Below are 22,006 nucleotides of genomic sequence, written 5' to 3' on the forward strand. Positions count from 1 at the left end.
TAGGAGTGGTGGCTGGGATCTTTCGACCGCGGCCAAACGGTCCAAACCGCGAGTCACAAGATCGATCGTAGGCAGCGAGGATTTTGCACAGAGGGTAATAATATTTGGCGTAGTGCTTGGCCGTGTGGGCAAGGTCCCGATTTGGGTTTGCACCGTGCGTGGGTCGCAATCCGTGTCAACGAACGGTAAACTATTCGGCTGTTGGCGTGAGCGCACGCGCATCCAACCAACCCCGGTATACCCGGCAACACGGTACCGCTACCTGATACGGGAAACAACGGGCAACAACAACAACTACCCCCACTCTGATGGGGCCTCGGCTCTGCTACGTCATCTCCTTGACAAAGCCTCAACAAAGGATCCGAGCCCAAGTCGCATTGTTCAGGAATCGTGGCCACTGTGGTGGCAGCCATACTGCATCGACAATCTGAAAGCATCTCCATACCTACATACATATATCACGGGTCTCTGTGACGGGCCGGAATGTGAAATTACCGAAAACGCAAATATCGGAAGGCAAAGATCGAAAATCGAAAAATCTTAAGTCGAAAGATCAAAAAAAAGTGTGCATGGTAAACGGTACATACTCACTTAATTTGCGCGAGCAGGATACAACAGGAACAAGAGGATCAGGCTTTTCCTCCCGTATTAATGTGCGCGTGCAGAATACGGGAGAAAAAGCCTGTTCCTCTTGTTCCTGTTGTACCCTGCTCGTGCAAATTAAGTGAGTATGTACCGTTTACCATGCACCCTTTTTTTATCTTTCGACTTAACATCTTTCGATTTTCGATCTTTGCCTTCCGATATTTGTGTTTTATGTAATGTAACATTCTGGCTAGACCCATATGTCACATATACAATTGCTACCTCAAATATGAACATCCTAAAACTAAACTGGAGATTTTACCGAATCCGATTCTGGCATAAGAATCACAATGGAATAGGTCTCGACCTTGACGTGCAGCATGTGTAGTATTGCATGTATAGAGTATATGTAGATGTGTACTTTGATTGCGTTGACCACGTTCAAAGGTGTGCATATGTTACAGTCTAAGTGTATTTTCAGTTGTAATATGTATATTCCAACTGACGTTTTAGATCATTCATATACCAATACAATTTAACTAGTAAATTATATCTCTACAAGCGCAAATACACTTTCAACAATGTGCGCCAGTTGTAATAGAGCGGTTGAGTTTTGACAGCTCTGGTGTTTTTACGAATGCTTTAGAATTCAATAATGCGTTGAAATTCGCTAGGTATTACGAATAAAGGTAGTGGGTACCGTATTATATATATTATATATGCGATAGCTCTAAGAATGTGTGACTTTCCAACTCAATTTACTAGTCGAGTGATGTTTTCACGAAAATTTTGTGTTTTCAGTTGTAATATTGTATTTTGACTGCAATATATTCAATTGTAACTGATACAGAGAGTGGTACGCAGAACGTGCTTTTGCCGATAGTTTTGCAGATTTAGGGCGCCCAATCTATACATACTGTCAAGATCCAAGGGAAAAACTCATCCTCTGACGATTTTTGGTGATATTTTATCCTTGTATTGATATACATTGGTATGTAAGTTTAACAGTGATCGATAACGGTGATTTTTATATTTGAGGAAATGTGGGAGAAACTTGGGATGGAATGATAAGATCGTACGAATTAACAATGACATGAAGATACGCCCATCACAGCTGAAAACCGCGACCACGTTCATGCCGTACGATTCAGTGTGTTTTTTCCATAGTACAGAATCGTGCCGGTTTTAAATCATGAAACTCAACTATATGACTCAAGTCCAAAATCTTTTTACATTTATTTATTTATTTATACAGGTTTTACACGATCTCTATAGTCAAACATTGTACATAATTATTTAAAGTATTATTCAAGGCCAATTACAAACATCGATTGACAATCATAGAGACGTCTATGGAAAATTTGCAGCATTTTTATATAAATCGGCGAATTTGAAATGCTGTAAATTCGAATTTTGCGAGAAATGGGACAGAAACGATCGACCTTAGAGTCACATATCCAAGGTCTGGCCAGTAACACAGCCAGGGATTGAACCCTTGACCACACAATTGAAAGAATTACTCGATAAGTACTGATATATGCTGATGGTTATATACAAATTATCTTCACCCTAATCGTTACTTTACCGAGCAAAGCTTTATTTTCGTATTAAATGATAATTTTGATGTTATACAATTTGTATTGATTAACTGTGACTCTTGATAGATATTGGAACATATGTATGTATATACATACATACATACACATAGTATATATAAAGATGTTTTAGATATGCAGTTTGCTTCTTATCTGAATACATACATATGAATTTTGAATAAATTTTTGTAAAAAAATGTTAGTTTAACATAAGATGGATGTATCATTGTACAATCTTTGACTTTTGTTAAGAAGATAAAATGGACGGTCGCACGGTTGAAAATTCACACATTAACTTGAATTAACATTTTTATACGAAAAAAAATCGATAAGGATACATATATTTGAGCTAATAAATAAAGATAGGAAACAAACTGTTGGAAATGATAAAATTCAATGTCTTCATTTTTTACTTTGCATTTTCGATTGTTTCTTTGATATATATTATAATATGTTGGAAGTGTAAATATGACTTATGCAATCCCAAATCCTTTGAATGTGTAATGCGAAGAGATAAATTGAAAAAAATAGTCTTGCGTGATGAGTTTTGGCGTAGATAAAACAAGAGGGAGAAACATGTATTCGATACACTAAAGTCATATATTTATGCTGCTAAATAAATCCATATTATATAATATTAAGACTATTTCCATATTATACAGGACAATTATATGTACTATGAAGGATATACAATAGTATTTGGTGGATAAAATTATATATATATATATATATATATATATATATATATATATATATATATATATATATATATATATATATATATATATATATATATGTGTGTATGTACGTCTAACAAAGCATATGTAGATACAGTGAATCTCGAAGCATCCCACACGGCCTTACTGTAATATCATTAAAAGATGGTAATACAAATCTGTGGGTAATATACCTGAGTCATATTGGAACCGAAACCGACATCCGTAAAGGTTGCTCTGCGGTCACACATCGTCTTCGTAGATTAAAGTTCATTGGGCTACTGAACTAAATACGCCTAACAATAAAAGTCACAGAAGGTCGGCCGTGGTTGCGCGCCGCAACATAAAATTGCTATGCCATTATTTTATTTTATATTTTTGACCGCTGTGTGCACACTGTAAAACACTGGAAACAGCAACTCGATAATTACACATGTGCAAGTGTTGCGGTGGTCAGTGGTCACTGCCCATTTTGGCAGATCTCTTAAAGCGGCGAGATGTTCCGTCACGTTTTAGACCAATTTCGAATTGTATTACATAGTGCGTGTTTTTCAATTGAATTTCACTTTCGTGGAAAAGCGAAACGTTATAAAAGAAAAATACTTATATCATATTAGCACTGTTGAGTTCAATGCACTCGCCACAGCGAGATAAGCGGCTGCATAAAATGGAGGTTGTAAAAATAAACATTTAATTTATAAACGTATATAAAAGAACCATTATAATATAAAATTTATAGATTCCTTCGAAATGAAAAAATAGTAAATGTATACAATGTTCAATGTACTTTGATCTTTGTTGCCTATAGTATAATTCAAAGTAATAATGATCCGGTTACTACGTCGTTAAAGAGTTAAGGGCTTTCAAACGACCGGATGTTGCTTTTTTGCTACTAATGTTGATTGCAGTTTTCTTCGTATTGCGTTGATTTGTCTGATGCGGTTGTCGATTTTTTGGGTTCGGCTTTTCTTCGAGTGGATTATGCACAATTTTCCACGGAATCCATTGTGCTTGCGTAGGAATCAGCTGTGATCCAAGTCTCGAGCCAACTAATATAATGAGAAAACGTGCGTTGCCGAAACGCGGAGAGCGCAAAAAAAGCGTTCAAGGTCGACGAATGCAAATTTTAAAAAATTCACGACAAAAAAGATTCGATTCTGGCGCGTCCGTCTCTGTCAACATATCGCATCCGTCTCTCCGCTCAATTTTCACGTCTCGTCCATATTTCGAGAATTAATTTTTACTTTGCGTTTTTTCCAACTCGAGAGCATTTAGGTATGTATTATATTTATTTTTGCCTGTTGGTCCGTTCTGTACCTTTGCGAAATCCTGTTTGGGCCGTGCGTATGCAGTTATGCACTTATTGCGGTCGGCACAATTTTTACAGCCTTCTTGTAAAAATGCATCGAGAAACCAGCTCGCATCCTTTGTGTCCATCGTCGGCGCTCGAACCATTTAACACTCGAGCCCCGTCTTTCGTTGCATCATTTCGATTTTTTCTTACGCCAATTTGCTATGTATCTTCGTTGGCAGTCGTTTACGTGCAATTCTTTTGTGGTCGGATATTGTATTGGAAATATGTATGTATGTTCGATAAAGGCTTTTGTTTGTTCGATATCCTACCTATCACTGACTTGTATAAACGTGGACATTAAAAAAGAAAACATGGAGAAAGCTGGTTTTATTAGAAAGTCCTGATCTAGAGCACTCAGATATCTTATTGTTCAATGCGCGCGGAAACGTCAACGTTGGGTATACAGCATGATCCAAAATTATCCAAGCAATTGAATACAGATCGATTGCGTAAAAATTACACTATACATATATATCCGATTGCATTATAATTTTTTTGTCAAAATTTAATTTACCAACCAAAATTTAATTTAATGAGGAACTTAACAACATTCCTCCATGTTTTTTACAGTTCCGAAGTATCTTAAACATCATTTAAAATCTTCCTTTAGGACATATGGTACGGCATACCTAGGTAGTTTCCAACTATGGTGGGCGTATCCTCATGTCATAACTAATTCTCACGTTTCTTCAAATATTAGTATCACTGTTAAGCCTATGTTAATACAAGGATAAAATATCATAAACACTCCAGGGGGTGGGTATTTGCCTGGGTCGCCATAGCATAGAGCAGGCGTACTAGTGTTTTTTTTTTACACGTGCCGCATATTTCTCTTCGCTTTTAAAATTCTTACTAATATATTTGTGCATCCCATTTATTATCTCAACTCATCATTCCAAACATAGTTCCTATATTTACGATATAAGATGATGTATTACTAATATTCACTTATATTCAAATACAGTGGTTAAAATTTGGAATAGTCTACCTAATAAATGAGTAACTTATTAGTAATTTTAAAAAAATAACTTGATGATTTTCTAAAAATCAGTGGGTTTTTGTTTTTCTCCTTTTTCGTTTACTGTTATTTTTTTCTTTACTATTGTTTCTATCTATATTTTAATATTTTCATTTCTTTCTTATATGTTTTTTTTATTGATTTTTAATTTTTTAAACTGATTGACAAACTCTCTAGGATCATCGGCTATGCTGCCTCTTCCAAGTATTTTTAAAAAATAGTTTTAAATAAATTTACAATCAACTATCCTCTCCAACGTCTTGGTGGTAGCGTAAACTCATAATTTACTCTCATCAATTTTAATTTTTATTATTTTTATTTAAAAATTTACAATCGTCATTTTTCTTTTTAATATATTACAATAGCTCGGAAAAAATTTCAAAATTAAGTTTTTTTAATTTAAACGTTGCGCAATTTTGCTTTTTGTACAAAATTTCCGCCGGATATTACACATTAATAAATTCGATTTTTTTATGTGTGTGGATTTAATCAAAGTAATAAATCTCAATTATTCAATTTCGGTTGCAACTCGTTCGGTGATTTTTAAATTTTTTTTCTTGTTATTTATTTATTTTTTTGCAAATGCTGCTATAATTTAATATAATCGTCGGTCAATCAATTCCGTGCGCGCACCACCAGACAGATATTAACAATCTTATTTTTACAAAAGCAGTAAATAAAGTTCATTTTGGGATTTTCCGATTCGTCGTCGCATTAGTCAAGTGTCGCGTGCGTGCATCACACACGGTGCAGTCTGTAAACAATGCATTAATTCGGATGACGCGCGCTGGGTCACCCTGTACACACGATGGGTATTTGAACCCGCCGAGTAAAATTAGAATGCGGAATCAAAAAATATATAGTCTGAGATACTACGTGTATATTTTGTTGTAGGAGGGCGAGTGCGTTGGCGTCGACAAACGTTGGCAAACCGACCGGAACGTATCAAATATTCACGCTATGACACGGACAACGGACCAGAAACTCACCTAGAGGGTCAACTCATGACCCGTCTGACCGATAAAGCTGTCTGCATCTGAAACGAGCTTTTCTAATGCCGCAATAACTGCTACTACTACTACTACTACTACTGCCGCTAATACTCCGTGGGAGTCGTTATCGTTGTCCCGCAAATTAATTGCACCCGAGTGTATTTATAGATATGTATATAGTTTGTTGTCGTCTACTAAACTATACGAGTTTCTAGATAACGTCGTCTACTAAACTATACGTAAGCTAAATTTTGCTCAGCTCAATAAAATCCCGACGTGTCAGAAGACGTGTCAAATAGTGGGTTGTATAATTTTAAACACAAACGGTGATCAACGATTTGGTTGGAAAAGCTCTTAAATTCTTGATAGTGTTATTACTAATGGTAGAAGAACCAAGTCTAGACTACTAAATGTTCTGGATTTTAAAAATGTTATGATAGTTAATCACCAAAAAGGTAGAAATTATATTCGAATTGTAGCACATACAATAAAAGTTGATTGTACTGCTGTGTTCTATTCAGAAACATAATACTTCAGAAGCCAACTATTCAGACTTATTTCGAAAAGTTAAAATGTTATTCTTACAGTGAAACTAGTATAGCCAGACGTTTATCTCAATCTAAGGGACTTCAGTAGGTGTGTATGCAACGGTTTCTTTATATACATATATATATATTATGTTTATATTTTCAACGGCACTTATATTCGTGCCAACGATAAGACAAAAATAAGATGCGGTTGGTCACACTTTACATCACGATTTATATGCGGGAAATCCTCGCTATACGTCGCGTTCGCTTTACGTTTACATAATCGCAAGTGGAAATTTTTGGCAATTAATTTAATTTATATGTTGACGTTGTAGCATAAATTGCATATGTTGAGTATTTTCTATGATGGATTTTTATTACCTCATAATAAAAGTGTGACGGATATTTGTATAAATTATTTGGAAACGATGCAGAAATTGATCACATATGTATGTACATTAGCATAATAATATGTTTTTCGTTCCAATTTCCGTTAATAGATAATGAGGTAAAAGAGCAATCTTGTTAAGAGGATGTGCATACATATGTATGAAGCAACATTAAAATCTTTTTATATGTGCTACATTTTAATCTTATTGATAGCAATAATATGTATGCAGATTGATACATTTTCTTATGAGACCAGCAAATTAGACTAATGGTTAGCATATAATGCTGTACATATAAATAAAGCATATAATGCTCGTGAACAAAGTGGTCACGAGTTCAAATCCCACTGGTTTCTGCCGGCCAGATCTTGGATTTGTGACTCCAGGTCGATCATTTCCTATCAGAATTTGCCAATTTATCTGATTTTTATTTAAATTGTTCCAACAAATGTGCAACCTTATCTATTTCCTCGCAAAATCTCGAGTTTTCAGCAATCTCGTATTTAACTGAATTGTATAGAATGCTGCAAATTTACAAATTTGACCATACATATATGTCTCTGTGGATGTTAATTGATATGTATTTACTTTATTTATTTATTTATTTTATTCTAAACAGACATTTATATAATACCTGTATCAAATGTACAATGTTTCTGGCCAGAAAACGCATTGGGATTACCTGTTAGGCCTTCTTGGTATAAAATTAATTAAAAATGAAAATATGTATGTAATAGAGAGATATTACAATATTAAATTGGATTTAATAACAATTTTGAATTTTGGAATGAGAAAAATCATCTTCATACGAAAGGAAGTAGTATTATATACATAATATATACATATTAAATAAAGAAATATTAGCATATTATATGCAGGTACATACAAAGTGATTTATTTGATTTTTTTTTCTTTAAATATACGTACAGGCATACGTACTATGAACTATGAATCATGCAATTATTTCGACCGAAAAAATAAATATTAATATGTATATTATCTATAGCTAACTGTATTATACACTGTTACACAACGTACATGTGTATATAATGATTTGATTAGTACACTTTTGAAGAAAATTGCAGAAACGTATGATATTATCAATACAATATACATATTCGGATGTAGTATGTACTTAATTTTTGATTTACTAAACAATATACATATGTATGTATGTATGTATATATAGGCTTCTTATACCGTGTTGACGCTATCGTGGCTAGAGGAGGGTTAACGGCCGTTGGCCGAGACTACAGGAACTGGCGCGCATTAATCAAGCGAAATTCGCTCGCAAATATTTCGCATTGTGATTGTCGCACGTTTGAAATGTCGCTGTTGTCTTTTAAAATCGCTAACCCCACTTCACACGGCGAATTCAATTGAAAGCAAATCCGCCTGCTGGCTCTCTATGCGGCCACTGCGCTGCCGTCGAATTGGCCCTTACTTTTTTTGACTTTTTTTTTGCTTTGGCAACGATTGCGAAAGGCCGACGACCATTTAATCTTCACGGGAAAACGTTTTCCGTTTAATGGAAAACTCCTCTGCGTATTTACCCCCGCCCGGTGTGCTAGAGTGAACGCACCCATAAATATTAAGCGCAAAGGGGATAAGTAACGAAATTATTTCGAACTTAGGTACATACATATGTATAAATACAAATGTACTTTAAATGAGAATTATACCCCGGGGATATAACAACTGCTTTATTTTTATACACACATTTTTATGATTCGATTTTATAACCTATGCCATTTTGAATATTTGATCAACATTATCTCTAAAGCATTTCTTTAAAACGGTATTTAAGTATTGTTTTTATCTCGAAAATGTATATTTTATATTACGGTTAGCACTAATAAAAGATGTGTATTTTATTTCTACGAAAAAGTCTCCATTAATGTACTCAATCTATGTTTACAATTATTGGTCAATTATACAGTTTCAATGTATGTACATATGCGACCACGCACATGACAGTCGTCGCCACAAAATTCGCGAATACGGAATATCTGGCACTCGAGTTTTCGTTAGTATGATAGTTTGCGGTATTCACTCTCGATGGATGGAATTTTCGGGTGCCAGATGTTCCTTGATCAAGACTTTTTTCCGTTTTCGTTTCGAACCGTGTCGAACACATACCTTTCATGTAATGTAATGTAAATGGGGAGATTTTCACGGCACGCCATTGGTGACAAATGAGGGTAGGTGGCCAATTTGGTAGGAACCGTTTCAACAATAAAATCAGATATATTGACAAACGTAGAGCAGTGGTGTCACCCTAATGGTTTCCGGAAACCCGTGAAGTGAAAAGTTTCCGGAAACCCGTTATGTAATCCAAAAATTCATATAATTTTTGTCAAAAACTATACAACTTGAAAATTTAATGAACTTTCATGTAATAGTGCGTTGGACGAAACAAAATGTATAATATATTTATATTTTCAAAATAATTTTATTGAAAAAAAAATTGGAAACCCGTTGTTCCAAAATTGGGGTCACATCACTGACCTATAGAGGCATATATATCCAAGGTCCTTCAATTGCCCCATTATACGCTAATTAATCACTGAGCTATGTTGCTGTTTTTTTTTTTAATTTTAAATGCTTTTTATTATTACTAAATTATGTTCAAAATGCATCTTATGTCTGTTTTAATAGCTACTGATCCACTGATAATTTTCTATTTCACAATTTTATTTTATATTTGTGAGTAATTATAGTGTTATATTATTCTAATATACAGGATAATATGAAAAAGAGCTCAAAAACCTATTTACATATGTTGCTGGTTTGAAAATCATAATACATACGTATAGTGAAAATCCATTATTTAATAATAAAATCATCATTTATTAACTTCCTACTATTTCAGAGGATTCACAACAATACTTGCGAATGACACAAATCAATTCAGGATGTTAACGAACTAGAATTGGTAGAATAACTTTTATACTATTATATAAATAAAAAAAAAAACAATACAATTGTCAATTCGATGTGATCTACATAATATACATATTTATGTATGTAGACATACGGTATATACGAGAAAAAAAAGAAAGACTTCATTTACATCGATTACGATTTCATTTGACCTTTTGACTTGAAAAAGAAATGGAAGAATAATTTCAATTGCCTACTTCAAATAATCAGATGCAGCCAGACACGCTACTGATGGCAGTAAACGGGTTGAAAAAAAAACATAAATTAAATAAGAGACGTTGTCGCGGCGTGTGCGCTAGAATCGTTCGATTCAAATAAATATAAACCATTTTATATAAAACGATCGGCTGAATTAGCTCCGGCACTATAATAGACTCGAACACGGTGATTGAACTCCAAAATGACCCAGTTATTGCCGGCCAGAGTCTACACAGAGAGAGATTGATCAGGACCACGAGCGAACGTCATAATTCATCTGCGAGAACGTGATCGGTTCGCACCTGAGAGCGGAAGATGATCGGTCATCATCAAACCGGTCGTGCTTTTTACAACGTGGAAAACGAGAGTGACGATAATCTCGCGAGCTTGTCAAAAATGTGCAACGGATTGCACGCGGCGTGCAGCGGATGCAAAAAAGCGGCAGATCCACATCTACGATAGATCGGATCGCGATTCAACAACGGTATCGGTCGTTACCTCTCGACGGGCAGACAGACCTTCTCAACATGTTTTTGTTCGAAAATTCTCAGATGTTAATGCACTCGCATGTGTGATGCAATTGATTTCGCTTTGCAACTCTATATTTATTAGAGTGCTCGTTAAATTTCCGGTAGGAATACACGCGTATTGATGAATACAATCAAAACAACAGATGTATCGGATACGGATTCGATTCAAGAAACAAACGTTATAATATAATATAATCGAACGATTGAATTTAATTCAGGTCAGTCTACATACGTACATATACATATAAGCGCTTCGAGAACATACATACATATCAAAGATAACTAAACACGAATTTGAATTAATTTGCATTTCATTCGATCAGAGTGGTATTAATTCGGACGTGTGTGTATGTGCGGGTTTGATTTGTTTTATTAGTACGTATTTACATGCGTTGCAATTTCGAAAATTTCGAATGGAAATTTTCGCAATGAATTTTATTTGTCGTTGTTGGTATTGCGCAAATAATGTACATATTCCATAATCAAATACATTGTATTTTTTGTCATTATAAACACACACCATATGTATGTATGTATGTATGTACATACATACGCTGCAAAAATGTGTCTCAAATTGTAAAATAAAAATTTGTAATAAAATATCATCTTTAAATGTTATTTACGTATATATGTATGTATATATTTAAATTTAATGTAATTTATATTTTGACTATCAGTCAATTTTTTTTTAGTTTAAACAAGCTACACATAGTATTAGGGAGCCCAATTCACCGTAATATCCGTTCGATAGTATTTTTAGCAATTACCAGTTAACCGGAAAATTGCGGCCTTTTTCAATCTGAAAAATAAACTTTTTGTACTAAATATATTTAACCAAACGCTAACAAACATTATTTATTATTGGTGTGACGCTTTGGGGCAACCTGTCAGGTCACACTGGTCATTTTATTGTTGTTATTATTATTTTAAAATAATAAATTAAATTAAATAAATATACTAAGATTAAAAGTATGAGTGGTAATTACTTCTTTATAAATTAATATTATATAAAATCTAAAAAAATATTCGTTCCTATTGTTTTTTTATCTAATGTCGAATTTGTAGCATAATTATTTTCCGATGTCAATCGTTCGAAAGATATAGCCGAGCTATTATTCAACAATCTGTGATTGATGTATTTCATAATACATAGCGTGATGTATTGCTGGTTTTTTTTTTAATTAAACAAATTTAAAATTTCATATTTGTAAAATAAATAAATTTGTCTAATTAATTTTTAATTAAATTAATACTTACTATCTACTATAATTTTTCTCAAATTCCATATCATACATATACATACATATATGTATAAAATATGTTTGTACATACGATATAAATATTATGAAAATTTCCAAAATAAATTTCATTTACATAATAATGAAAGCTATTAATAAAACTGGATCTAATTTCCTTTACCGAAAATTTAACTGATATTTCGGTTGGCATATTTATGTACATATTTATGTATGAGCCGTTATATTTGAAAGTGGCGGAAGTCCAAATTTCAGTTCTAAAATCACTATTTCAGTTTGACTTAATTCTCAGATTGTTATCACTTCTTTTAATTCCATATGTCCAGAATCTCGGAAAAGCAGAATAAACGTAGGCCACCAATGTTTTTAAATATTGTTACGCAAAACATGATATTTAATGTTTTGCGAGATATTTCTCGGAATGAAGAAAAGTGGACTTACAATTAAAACAATTATAAAGTCACTTTCAATTATAACGGCTCATTTGTATATATTCCTTTATATAATACAATATTTACTTTAATTTGTATCTACTTATTATTTTTCAAATGGGACCATTTGTAATACGATATTTGAATAAAAAATAAATATTGACAATTATAATACATATATCTAAATAAAATAAATAGTCATAATCTATGTACATATTATATATACATCGACTGTGTAACAGAACATTGATATATTTTTATCATTTTATACAACCGAAGTTCAAATTGAAATCAAAGAGAAAAAAAATAGTAATTGATCCGATCGAAAAATTCACGCGCGAATCACTTCTATAGAGATTTATTTTTTGCACTAGAGAAATTTATATTGCTCGTATGATTTCATCATTTCTGTAGATAGTAATCGATCGCAAGAACAACTATCTCGCAATATCTGTATTTGTTCATCATAATAGATATTTAATCCATCAATGCAGTAGTCATTCACACATGTGTCACGAGCCAGAGAGTGGTAACTGTTTTCTTTTCAATGCGAAACACAATCGACCATTCGACAGTATCGTAACATTAAATAAACGAACACAGTTGTAAATTTTCCCGAGTACATGCATCGAGGTTTTCCCTCGAGATTATTGCTCGTATTGGTCGGTCACGTCTGTTAACATTACATTTTTTTTTTTTGTGTACAATGGCAATGGTCGCTGCTTTTGTTGAATGTTTATTCAAGTTCCAACCCAGTGGCCTACATTCCTACTACCTGCGAGTCAACGGCCTCAACTTTTGACTCGTCACGCCATCGAAACGTATACCGGACTCCCATTGATACGTGCTGCAGATGAGACTCCATGATTAAACGGATTTGCCACACACCGACTTCTAATACTCAATTATAATAATGCCTAAGACGTGCCTTCGGTTTTGACTTACACTGGTCGGAAAAATGCGGTACAATTTTCCGGCTAACAGATCTATGTATGCAATAGAACTTTCCGCGGCATGAGGAGATAACACTTGAAATCCGATCTAAAAATTGGCACAGATATGCGACTGTTGATTTTTTTCTTCATCTGCTAGCCAACCGTTCGCCATGCTCTTTATTTTATAAAGCCGAAGTCGTATATACATATGTATGTATGTAATACGTTCGCATAAACATCTCCGATAGGTCTTTGAACTATAATTGTGACATGCTTACCAGTTTTCTCCAATATTTTCTCTCGCACGCTCTTCCGACTGTGATATTTTAATCGCAAATTTAATTTTTAAGGACGACTTTGCGGTGTAACCATCTTCGTTTGTGGTTTCAATTAACGAACAGGATAGATGGGCTTTTTGTAATGTCTGTTTATCGCCTTGCGTGGTTTGTTTCTCTGCGTGTGTCACGTTCACAGCACTATATACGTTCATTTTGTCAGTTTAAAGACCTATTATTTTTACAATCTTTTTTTTTTTGCGTCTATTTCTCTATGCTTGTGCTGAAAGTTTATCGAAATAAAGCCAACCGCAAACGTGCCGTTTGATCTTTGCGGTCATCCTGCTATATATGTAGTATATAAATATATAGGTATATAACTTGGTCGCAGTTTATCCTGATGAAACTAATCGACATAAATAAACCTTTGACATGGGCAACTTTTTAAATTATTTTTATAAGAAATAAAAAAAAAAAGTTCTTAATGAAAATAAATTTCCGAATAAATTATAGGTATATAAAGTTGCTATTGACTATATAAAAATTAATATTTGTATGACAGTTTTAAACTTATCGTGGTACCAGAGCCTTAACAGTGTTTTTCTTTGGTCGCCTTTGGCAAATACCTAATTTGGCGCCCCTTTATTTTTTTATTGTTTAAAAATATATGTTTTTATTAAAACGTCAAAATTGAAGAATCAAAATAAAATTACAAGAATTAAAAACAAAAATCTTTTTAAGATTATAATGTCTTTTATAATAATTATATTGCCAATACCACAACAACAAAAGTTTTTGTTCAAAAATAATCAGTTTTTGAATTTTGAGGACTAAAACAACATTAAGATGTTTCGGAAAGTGTTATAGCTAGGTAAAAAAAAAACGTAAAACGAAAACGCCGAATTGATACTGAAGTTTCATGAAAATTTTAAAAACAAAACTTAAATATTTTTCCTTATTCTAATAGAATTACTGTAACTTTAAAGTTTCAAACGAATAGTCGTTATCAAAGACTATATTGAAATTTACCTTTATGTTACCAAAATTTATATTATTCGCTAATTCATATTCTATTGTTAATATGCTTAAATTTGTTGTCCGATCTTAATGGTTTTAGTTTATTTGAAAAAAAATAGGAGAGACGTGCCCCTTGCAGCAATATACCAACATATAGATTCGCCAAATTTGTTATATCGTTTCATACAAAACATTAATACAGTTTAAAATTTCAAGCAATTACTCGTGCGAATATGTTCCATTAGGTGTAACTAATTCCATTTACGTTTCGTGATGACTTTTGACTGGTTTCCGTTATTTTCGCGCGTTCATTGTTTTCCATTTCGGAAGGCAATATTTGTCGTCGCTTTTTGTAACGCGATATTCGTGCTACATTTTTCGCGGAAAATTCTGCGAAAAACGTAGATATTTTATGCGTCTGCTGTTTTCGGGCGGAATTAATCACCGGTCTGTAAAGTGTTCGTTAATTTATTTGCTCCTTGCGAGTGTGCGGTTCGCCTAAGTCATCAATCAGTGCATTCGCCGTGTGACCCCGTGACTCATCTGTGTCAAATGATTTTCATAACAGATACATTGCGAAGGTTCGTTAACCCCAACGTACAGTTTCTATTTAAAGAAAAAAATATATATGTTCAGATTTTAAATAAAAAAAATTACTAACAGAATTAATAATATCAAAGGGTTGTCCCGCAACGTTAAAAAGCAAATAACACGTGCAGTTTCATGATTTTTCCCCTACTACGAATGTAGGGTCATATTTAATCGTGTCAAAATAAAAAGGAGAGGTTTTAAAACCTTTCATTCGATAGTCAAATTTTACACTATGCACTAATGCAAAAGCTCTCTATTCATCGAACATTCAAAGCTCTCCTTTATGACTGAGCTTTCAATTTTTTTTCATAGGAGATTCAAGCCGACGTGTAAATGGAATGAAATAGATTTTTCTTTGTGCATGTATACACAATCTTTTTATGCGCGTTTTTGCATAATCGCTTTTTTGGCAATCGCACAATTGACACAATGGCGCACAGCATCCGAGAACCACTTCACAAAACCCCATGCGATCTCTTTTGTACGGACGATTCTATAATATCATAGTGATGGTGAATAGCTAGCGTTTGAATAATCAAACGTTTCAAAGCTGATGATTTTAATGAGACGTCCGTTATTATGATTTGTGTTTTTTATGCGGGTTAGGGGTTAGAATAGAATCGAGATTGGGAAAATCGGATATTTCCAATCTAGTAAGTACATATTTATTTTATGATGGCCATGAGAACATTATGCAATGTTTTCTCAGCATTGTTGAATAACTTCCTATCTCACATATTTTACGTATTAAACTTTAATACTGTTTTTTTGAAAACCGTTAGTCTTATCGCATTAAAGATTAGTATCGGTTTCTGCAATGCTTATCAATATGACATTAATTTTTTTCTAATTTTTACCGAAAATAGTACCTCCCCTTATCGGTGTCATCTTTTTTTTAAGTTTTTGGATTCAATTATCTCCCAAATCACTTAACTAATTATCTCCCAAATCCTATAAATTATAAATTTTGTACACTAATATTTTAACTCAATCGGAAGTTGTACTTTTTCTCTAGAGAATCGAGGTAGGTACTTTATGTTTTTCTCAAAAACCTTTTAGCGTATTACTGTACTAAAATTTATTTTCTAGAAGTTCATGTGAAATACCAAGTTATATATATAAAATTTGGTGAGCACCCGCCAACCGGAAGTGGCAGTTTCCTGTTGTTCGATTTTTCTTCCACTATTTTTATCGACCCTTTAAATATATCATTAAATTTAATAAACCGGAAGTGGAATTTTCTCCTCTTGAAAAGTCAAAAATGTTGTGACCACACGATTTTTTCCACACCACTGAACGGATCAAACTGAAAATTTATAATTGTATTATTAATGTACTAACTTAGAGTTGATAAGGTTTTGGTTAGCATTCATTAATCGGAAGCAGTAATTTTTTTTCTTTAAACAGTGTTTCTTGTATTCCGACAAACAATGCATTGTTGAAATTGATTTATGATAAGTCGATGTTTAATTTTCTACCACAAATTTCTGATTGAAAATGCATTCAAATCGGCGCATTTTCCTTATAATTAGTTAAATAATGTCAATCGGTGTTGATTGAAGTGAAAAAATATTCATAATTACATACATAGTAACAAAAGAAGCGCTAAAAATGTGATCCTTCATATGTATAGAACCAATTGCGCCAATGGATTTATAGCGATTTTAGAGGCGACATATTTCAATCTCACGACTACTGCTAAGTCAAAAAAAATAAATACAGAAAATACACATACCTCGATCTAAGTTCCATTGTGGGAGTATTGGGAGTTTCAGGAGGCGAAGGCGAGGGCGCTGGTGCCATATCCTTGCGCCGCTCGTCCCTCGGCAGCCTCAGATAGTCCTGCTCGCCCAGGAGGAACAGGTCCTTAGAGATGATCATGGCCCGCTAACGATGAGGACCACCGACAACCTCTCAACACTTCATAAAGTCCACCAAACACTATCCACGAATCGACACTCGCGTTGAATTTAAGTATACAATATGTATATACGTATGTACAACGATAACCTGCTAGTAACTCTCGAACTTTATCAGACAAACAGACGACTAGATACAAATCAGATCCTGTGAATAATGATATAATATTATACATACTGTGTTATATATATGTATGTATATACGTACATATATACTTTTTCATTGTGTACACATTTTATCATGCGCGGTGGCCGCTTATCTCGTCGCGTGTCAAAGTATCATCAATTTGTACATATACGATTGATTATACGAATAGACGATCAATAGAGTGTATATTAGTTTTCGATCCAAAGATTGAGAATCCGTTTGATGGGTTTGTTATAAAACCTCAATGCTTAAATCATTTAAAAGAAAACGAAGACATGGAATTCGAACAAAGATTGGATGTAACTTTTATGTGATGGAATTTTATATGCATCATAATTTAGAGTGCATCCTTCCAAATGCAATCTCGCAAAACGTTTTTAAATTGTATTCCATATCATTTTGATTATTTGATATTAAAGCATGCGAAATGTGTCAATTCAAATATTAATTGTAATTGAGGAAAATTCGTTTTATTAGTTTATGGTGGTTTTTTATGAGTTGGGTTTTGATATTAAAGCTCGCAATATTCATTTTTAATTAAATTTAGTAATAAATTTACCGATTTTTTATAGTAAAATAGAGATTGCAACGTCCTCAGATTTTTATTTCCACAATTAAATGAAAGTTTGTATTGAGTCGAAGAAAAATAATGCGAACAAAGTAGTTTTTCGCACAAGCAAAACCTGTGACATTCAACATTTTATTGAGTAATAAAGTGATAATATCGTATGCACTTGAAGAAGTCGAACTTGAAAGTTTTATAGGTCGATATCCGCGTGTCTTGATGAAAAGGTTAAACGATCATTTTCCGATCGAGGGATTTTTCACACGCGGCCACTTTGTATACATGGATTCGAGACAAACTATAAATCCGCGAAACTAAACGAACGTGCAAATTATACCTATATTCGCTCACCTATCTCAGTATGGAAACGATTACTATATCGGTTCGTTGACCAAACGGTGTAGTAACGAAACCGGACGCGATACGGTATCCTTTCTCTTCGCAAAAGATGACTCCATCGCAGGCAGTGGAGCTGTGACGAGAAATTGGATCACTCAGGTGAGATCGTACAATAAATTGTGTTTTATGTTCGATAATTATTACTCTTTTCCGCGCTCATATTCGACCGTCGGGTAATCAGTGCGATTTCAAACCACGATGATATAATACAATAGTATATAGCACTTTCTTTTGTAGCGAACAAGGTGAAAACTACGTGTATCGTTCGTTGTAGGCGGCTACTTGTCAGAAATTTATCACGACGTTTGTAAAACACACGGCGTACCTACAGATCTGATAAAACAATTCGAATTTAAATTCGGGCTCGTATTAAATTATACGAACGTCTGCGAATTATTGAAATATGGCATTCATTAGAAATTAAAATCACATTCGCAATTTATTACCCGGACAAAATGTCGATAAAATGTGAAAAAGCACTGACTAATCCGTGTAAAGTTTCGATTAGAATATTAGATGCAATCACATTAAATATTTAACTATGTACATATATATTCAGGTATATTTATAAAACATACACTTTAACCTTCGAACCCAAATTTTGATAAAATAAATAAATACAAATTACATAATATCGCGTCCTTAGACGGTCTGAATATTAAACTAATACTTTTTCATTGATTTTCACTGTTTTTCTATTTATTTTCAATCCTCTTACTTTCATTTTGCACGTTTACATTTTAATTAGTAGTTTCGGAACGGAATTGATGAGGAGTCAAAGTCGAAGTCGTGAAAAATCAACCGACTCCAGCTCTTTTTTATTATTACTTTCTTTATTACGGTATGTAAAATTAGAGTCTCCAATAAGTAAATCTACTAATAAATTGAAATTAAATAATTTCTTTATGAAAATCATGCATTTAAATTATATATGTTATAAATAAAATCGTTGAATTGCACGTATTTTGATGTATTGTGGTTAAAACCGATCATTTCCTCCGTCTCGCATGTTTTTTATTCTCATTTTTACTCTTATTTTTTTATTGAATTGATTTAATTTTGTATGAAATTCATACACATATACTATGAATGAACTTATTTTTTACTTCTACTTATTTCATTACCAATAATTCAATACATTGGGTTACATGTAAATTTTTACTAATTTTTTATATTTGGAAAAATCACTATTTTTTATTACTAATAATTTTATACGTTTCCAAGAAAAGTCGGAGTCGAATCATTAAATATAGTTGGAGTCGGTATTTTTTACATGGAAAAATTAGTCATTATTTTGAAAAGTTAACATTTAATTCGATACGTATACATGTAGTAAGAAAAGCATAAGGGCGCAGACACACAGAGTAGTTAGCGGCACGTGTTTTTTTTTTAGATACATAGTTTTGCACATGCAAAATATATTACCTAGGTATACCTAGGTATACCTAGCCTTTACCTTAGCCTTTACCTATATAGGTATACCTAGCCTTTACCGTCGCGATCCTTTCCAAAACTTGCACCCTGGAATATTTTCATTAATATTTTATCCTTGGTGAAAAAACATAGGAGAATCTTGTCGAAATAATAAGGTCATACAAATTAGCAATGACAGGAAGACACGGCTATCACAGCTAGAGGCATGTCGTGCTGCAATTTTGAACGTGCTATTACCATTACGCTTTGAATAACGACATTGAAACTGTCATTGTGATATAAATTGTTCCATACATAAATTTACTGGTTGTCATAAATTCAATTCAAGAAAGCACCGACGTAAAATTGTGATTAAAATATGAAAGTTTATTTACTTAAAAACAGTAAAAACAGGAAACAAATAAAATAAATACTGTGAACGATATATGTATAATATGTACATAACTTGGGGAAATGCTAATGTCGTTACCGGTCGGAAAAATTCAGCCGGACCCGAAAGAGTCAACCGAAGTGCTTCGAATGTGGTCGAATTTTTGCGGCGATCGTGTCGTAAAATCGGTGTAAAAATTCATATATACATACATATATATATAGATATATGTATATATAAATACATGGCGAGCTAGCGGAGCTTTCCTTGTATCAACCTTCAAAAGTCTATTTTAATTTGTGTGGCTGTGTGTGTAAATAAAAAATACGCACTTGGTAGTTCGGTTTGTCGAAACCGGTCGCTGCCCGGTGCGATTGTTTTTGTAAACCGGTTGTTTGAAAATTTTCGCTCGTTACGGAATGTTTTTAGGCTTTTTATCTTTTCGCCGTTAACTTTTATTTATTCGCTTGTAATAGGACTTGGCTAATGTGCCATATTAATTTCCTTATCGACCCTATAACGGCCGAATATTTGACGCCGATCCGATCTGAGCTGTTTACAAGACCGACTTTAATTAAAACGTGTCGGACTTTGTGTGTTATTTTTTTCTAGCGACACATTCCGTTTAACACCTTCCCGTGTACAAACACGGTTCGCTGAAAAACAATGAGGAAAAAAAATAATGCAATATCTTTACCTGTGCTTCGTGGTCAACCTTGACCCAGGGTAAAAACGCGTGAACCGACTCGAATTAACATGTCGACTTTTCGAATCTCATTTTTGAAGCAATATCTCCCGATAATACGAATGCATCAATCAACACGTTCTTTGCCGACTCTCAAGGTCACAGATGGTACTGAGATGACGTCATGCAATGCGACAGTAGCTATTGTAACACCCGGTCGGAAAAACCTATTGTGCTGTCAACTTAACGATAAAATGATTCACTCTAAGCTTTATACCTGTATGTGTATATATAATTATTAGCCACTATACATATATAAGTACGGTTAAAAATAACTGAAACTATTTAATAATAGTAGATTTAAAGAAAACGTTGATCATTTTTAAAAAAATATATATGTACATCTGTATGTTAATTTAAAAATAAATTAAGTATAAATACTCATGTATTTATGTTCATATGTATATAATAGCAAATAATGCTAATTGACTGACAAAAAAAATCGTTCAATGATGATTAAAATGTATGTAATAGAAATTCACATTTGATCACAATAATTATTCAAATCGACGCAAACGACTACTCAATACATTACGAAGTAAACTTTCACGCGATATTATGCCGCCGTTTAATGTAATCAAAACGTAAAACCAAACCAGACAAAAAAAATCACAACATCGACATACATATTATTACGCCATCGTTTTATACGAAAACAAATTCTAGCCGTACATTCACACGTACAAAACTCATCGAAAGATCAAGAAAAAACTAATGCAATTCCGTCAAAAAATATTCAGAATTTTCCAACGGTGAAAAATCGGCGAAAAACTCGAAAGAAAAAGGGAAGAAGCACACTAGCCGGGCAAAATATATTTTTTGCATACATACTTTCACACTCGCGAAATCGACTCTAGACAAAATAGTAGGCCACCGCGAATAATACAAAAAAAAACACACACATTCAAATGCATATACACACGTGTATTAATGGACTACTGTAAATAAATAAATAAAAAATCTATGCGGTCCATTGAACAGTGCATGTGCAATGCTCGCGGCTCGAGTGCAGCCGGTGCATTGAACCGCGCTATATCCGCGGGGTTAACATCCTCGCGCTATATATACACA

The 22,006-nt window shown here is 33.4% G+C and overlaps 2 protein-coding genes across 3 annotated transcripts in view; both read right to left on the reverse strand.

The window, feature by feature from the left end:
* Positions 1-22,006, reverse strand: part of LOC143916946 (uncharacterized) — a 572,328-nt gene that overhangs the window by 480,891 nt on the left and 69,431 nt on the right. The window lies entirely within an intron of this gene.
* E23 (ABC transporter G family member E23) overlaps positions 1-22,006 on the reverse strand; it is a 71,865-nt gene that overhangs the window by 49,657 nt on the left and 202 nt on the right. For both annotated transcript variants that reach the window (XM_077438225.1, XM_077438226.1), the window contains exon 2: positions 17,091-17,422. In XM_077438225.1, coding sequence (XP_077294351.1) covers positions 17,091-17,236 — 146 coding nt within the window. In that variant the 5' untranslated portion in view covers positions 17,237-17,422. The remainder of the gene's footprint in view (positions 1-17,090; positions 17,423-22,006) is intronic.

This window comes from Arctopsyche grandis, chromosome 9 (genome assembly GCF_051622035.1).
Source record: "Arctopsyche grandis isolate Sample6627 chromosome 9, ASM5162203v2, whole genome shotgun sequence".
Taxonomy (NCBI): Eukaryota; Metazoa; Arthropoda; class Insecta; order Trichoptera; family Hydropsychidae; genus Arctopsyche; species Arctopsyche grandis.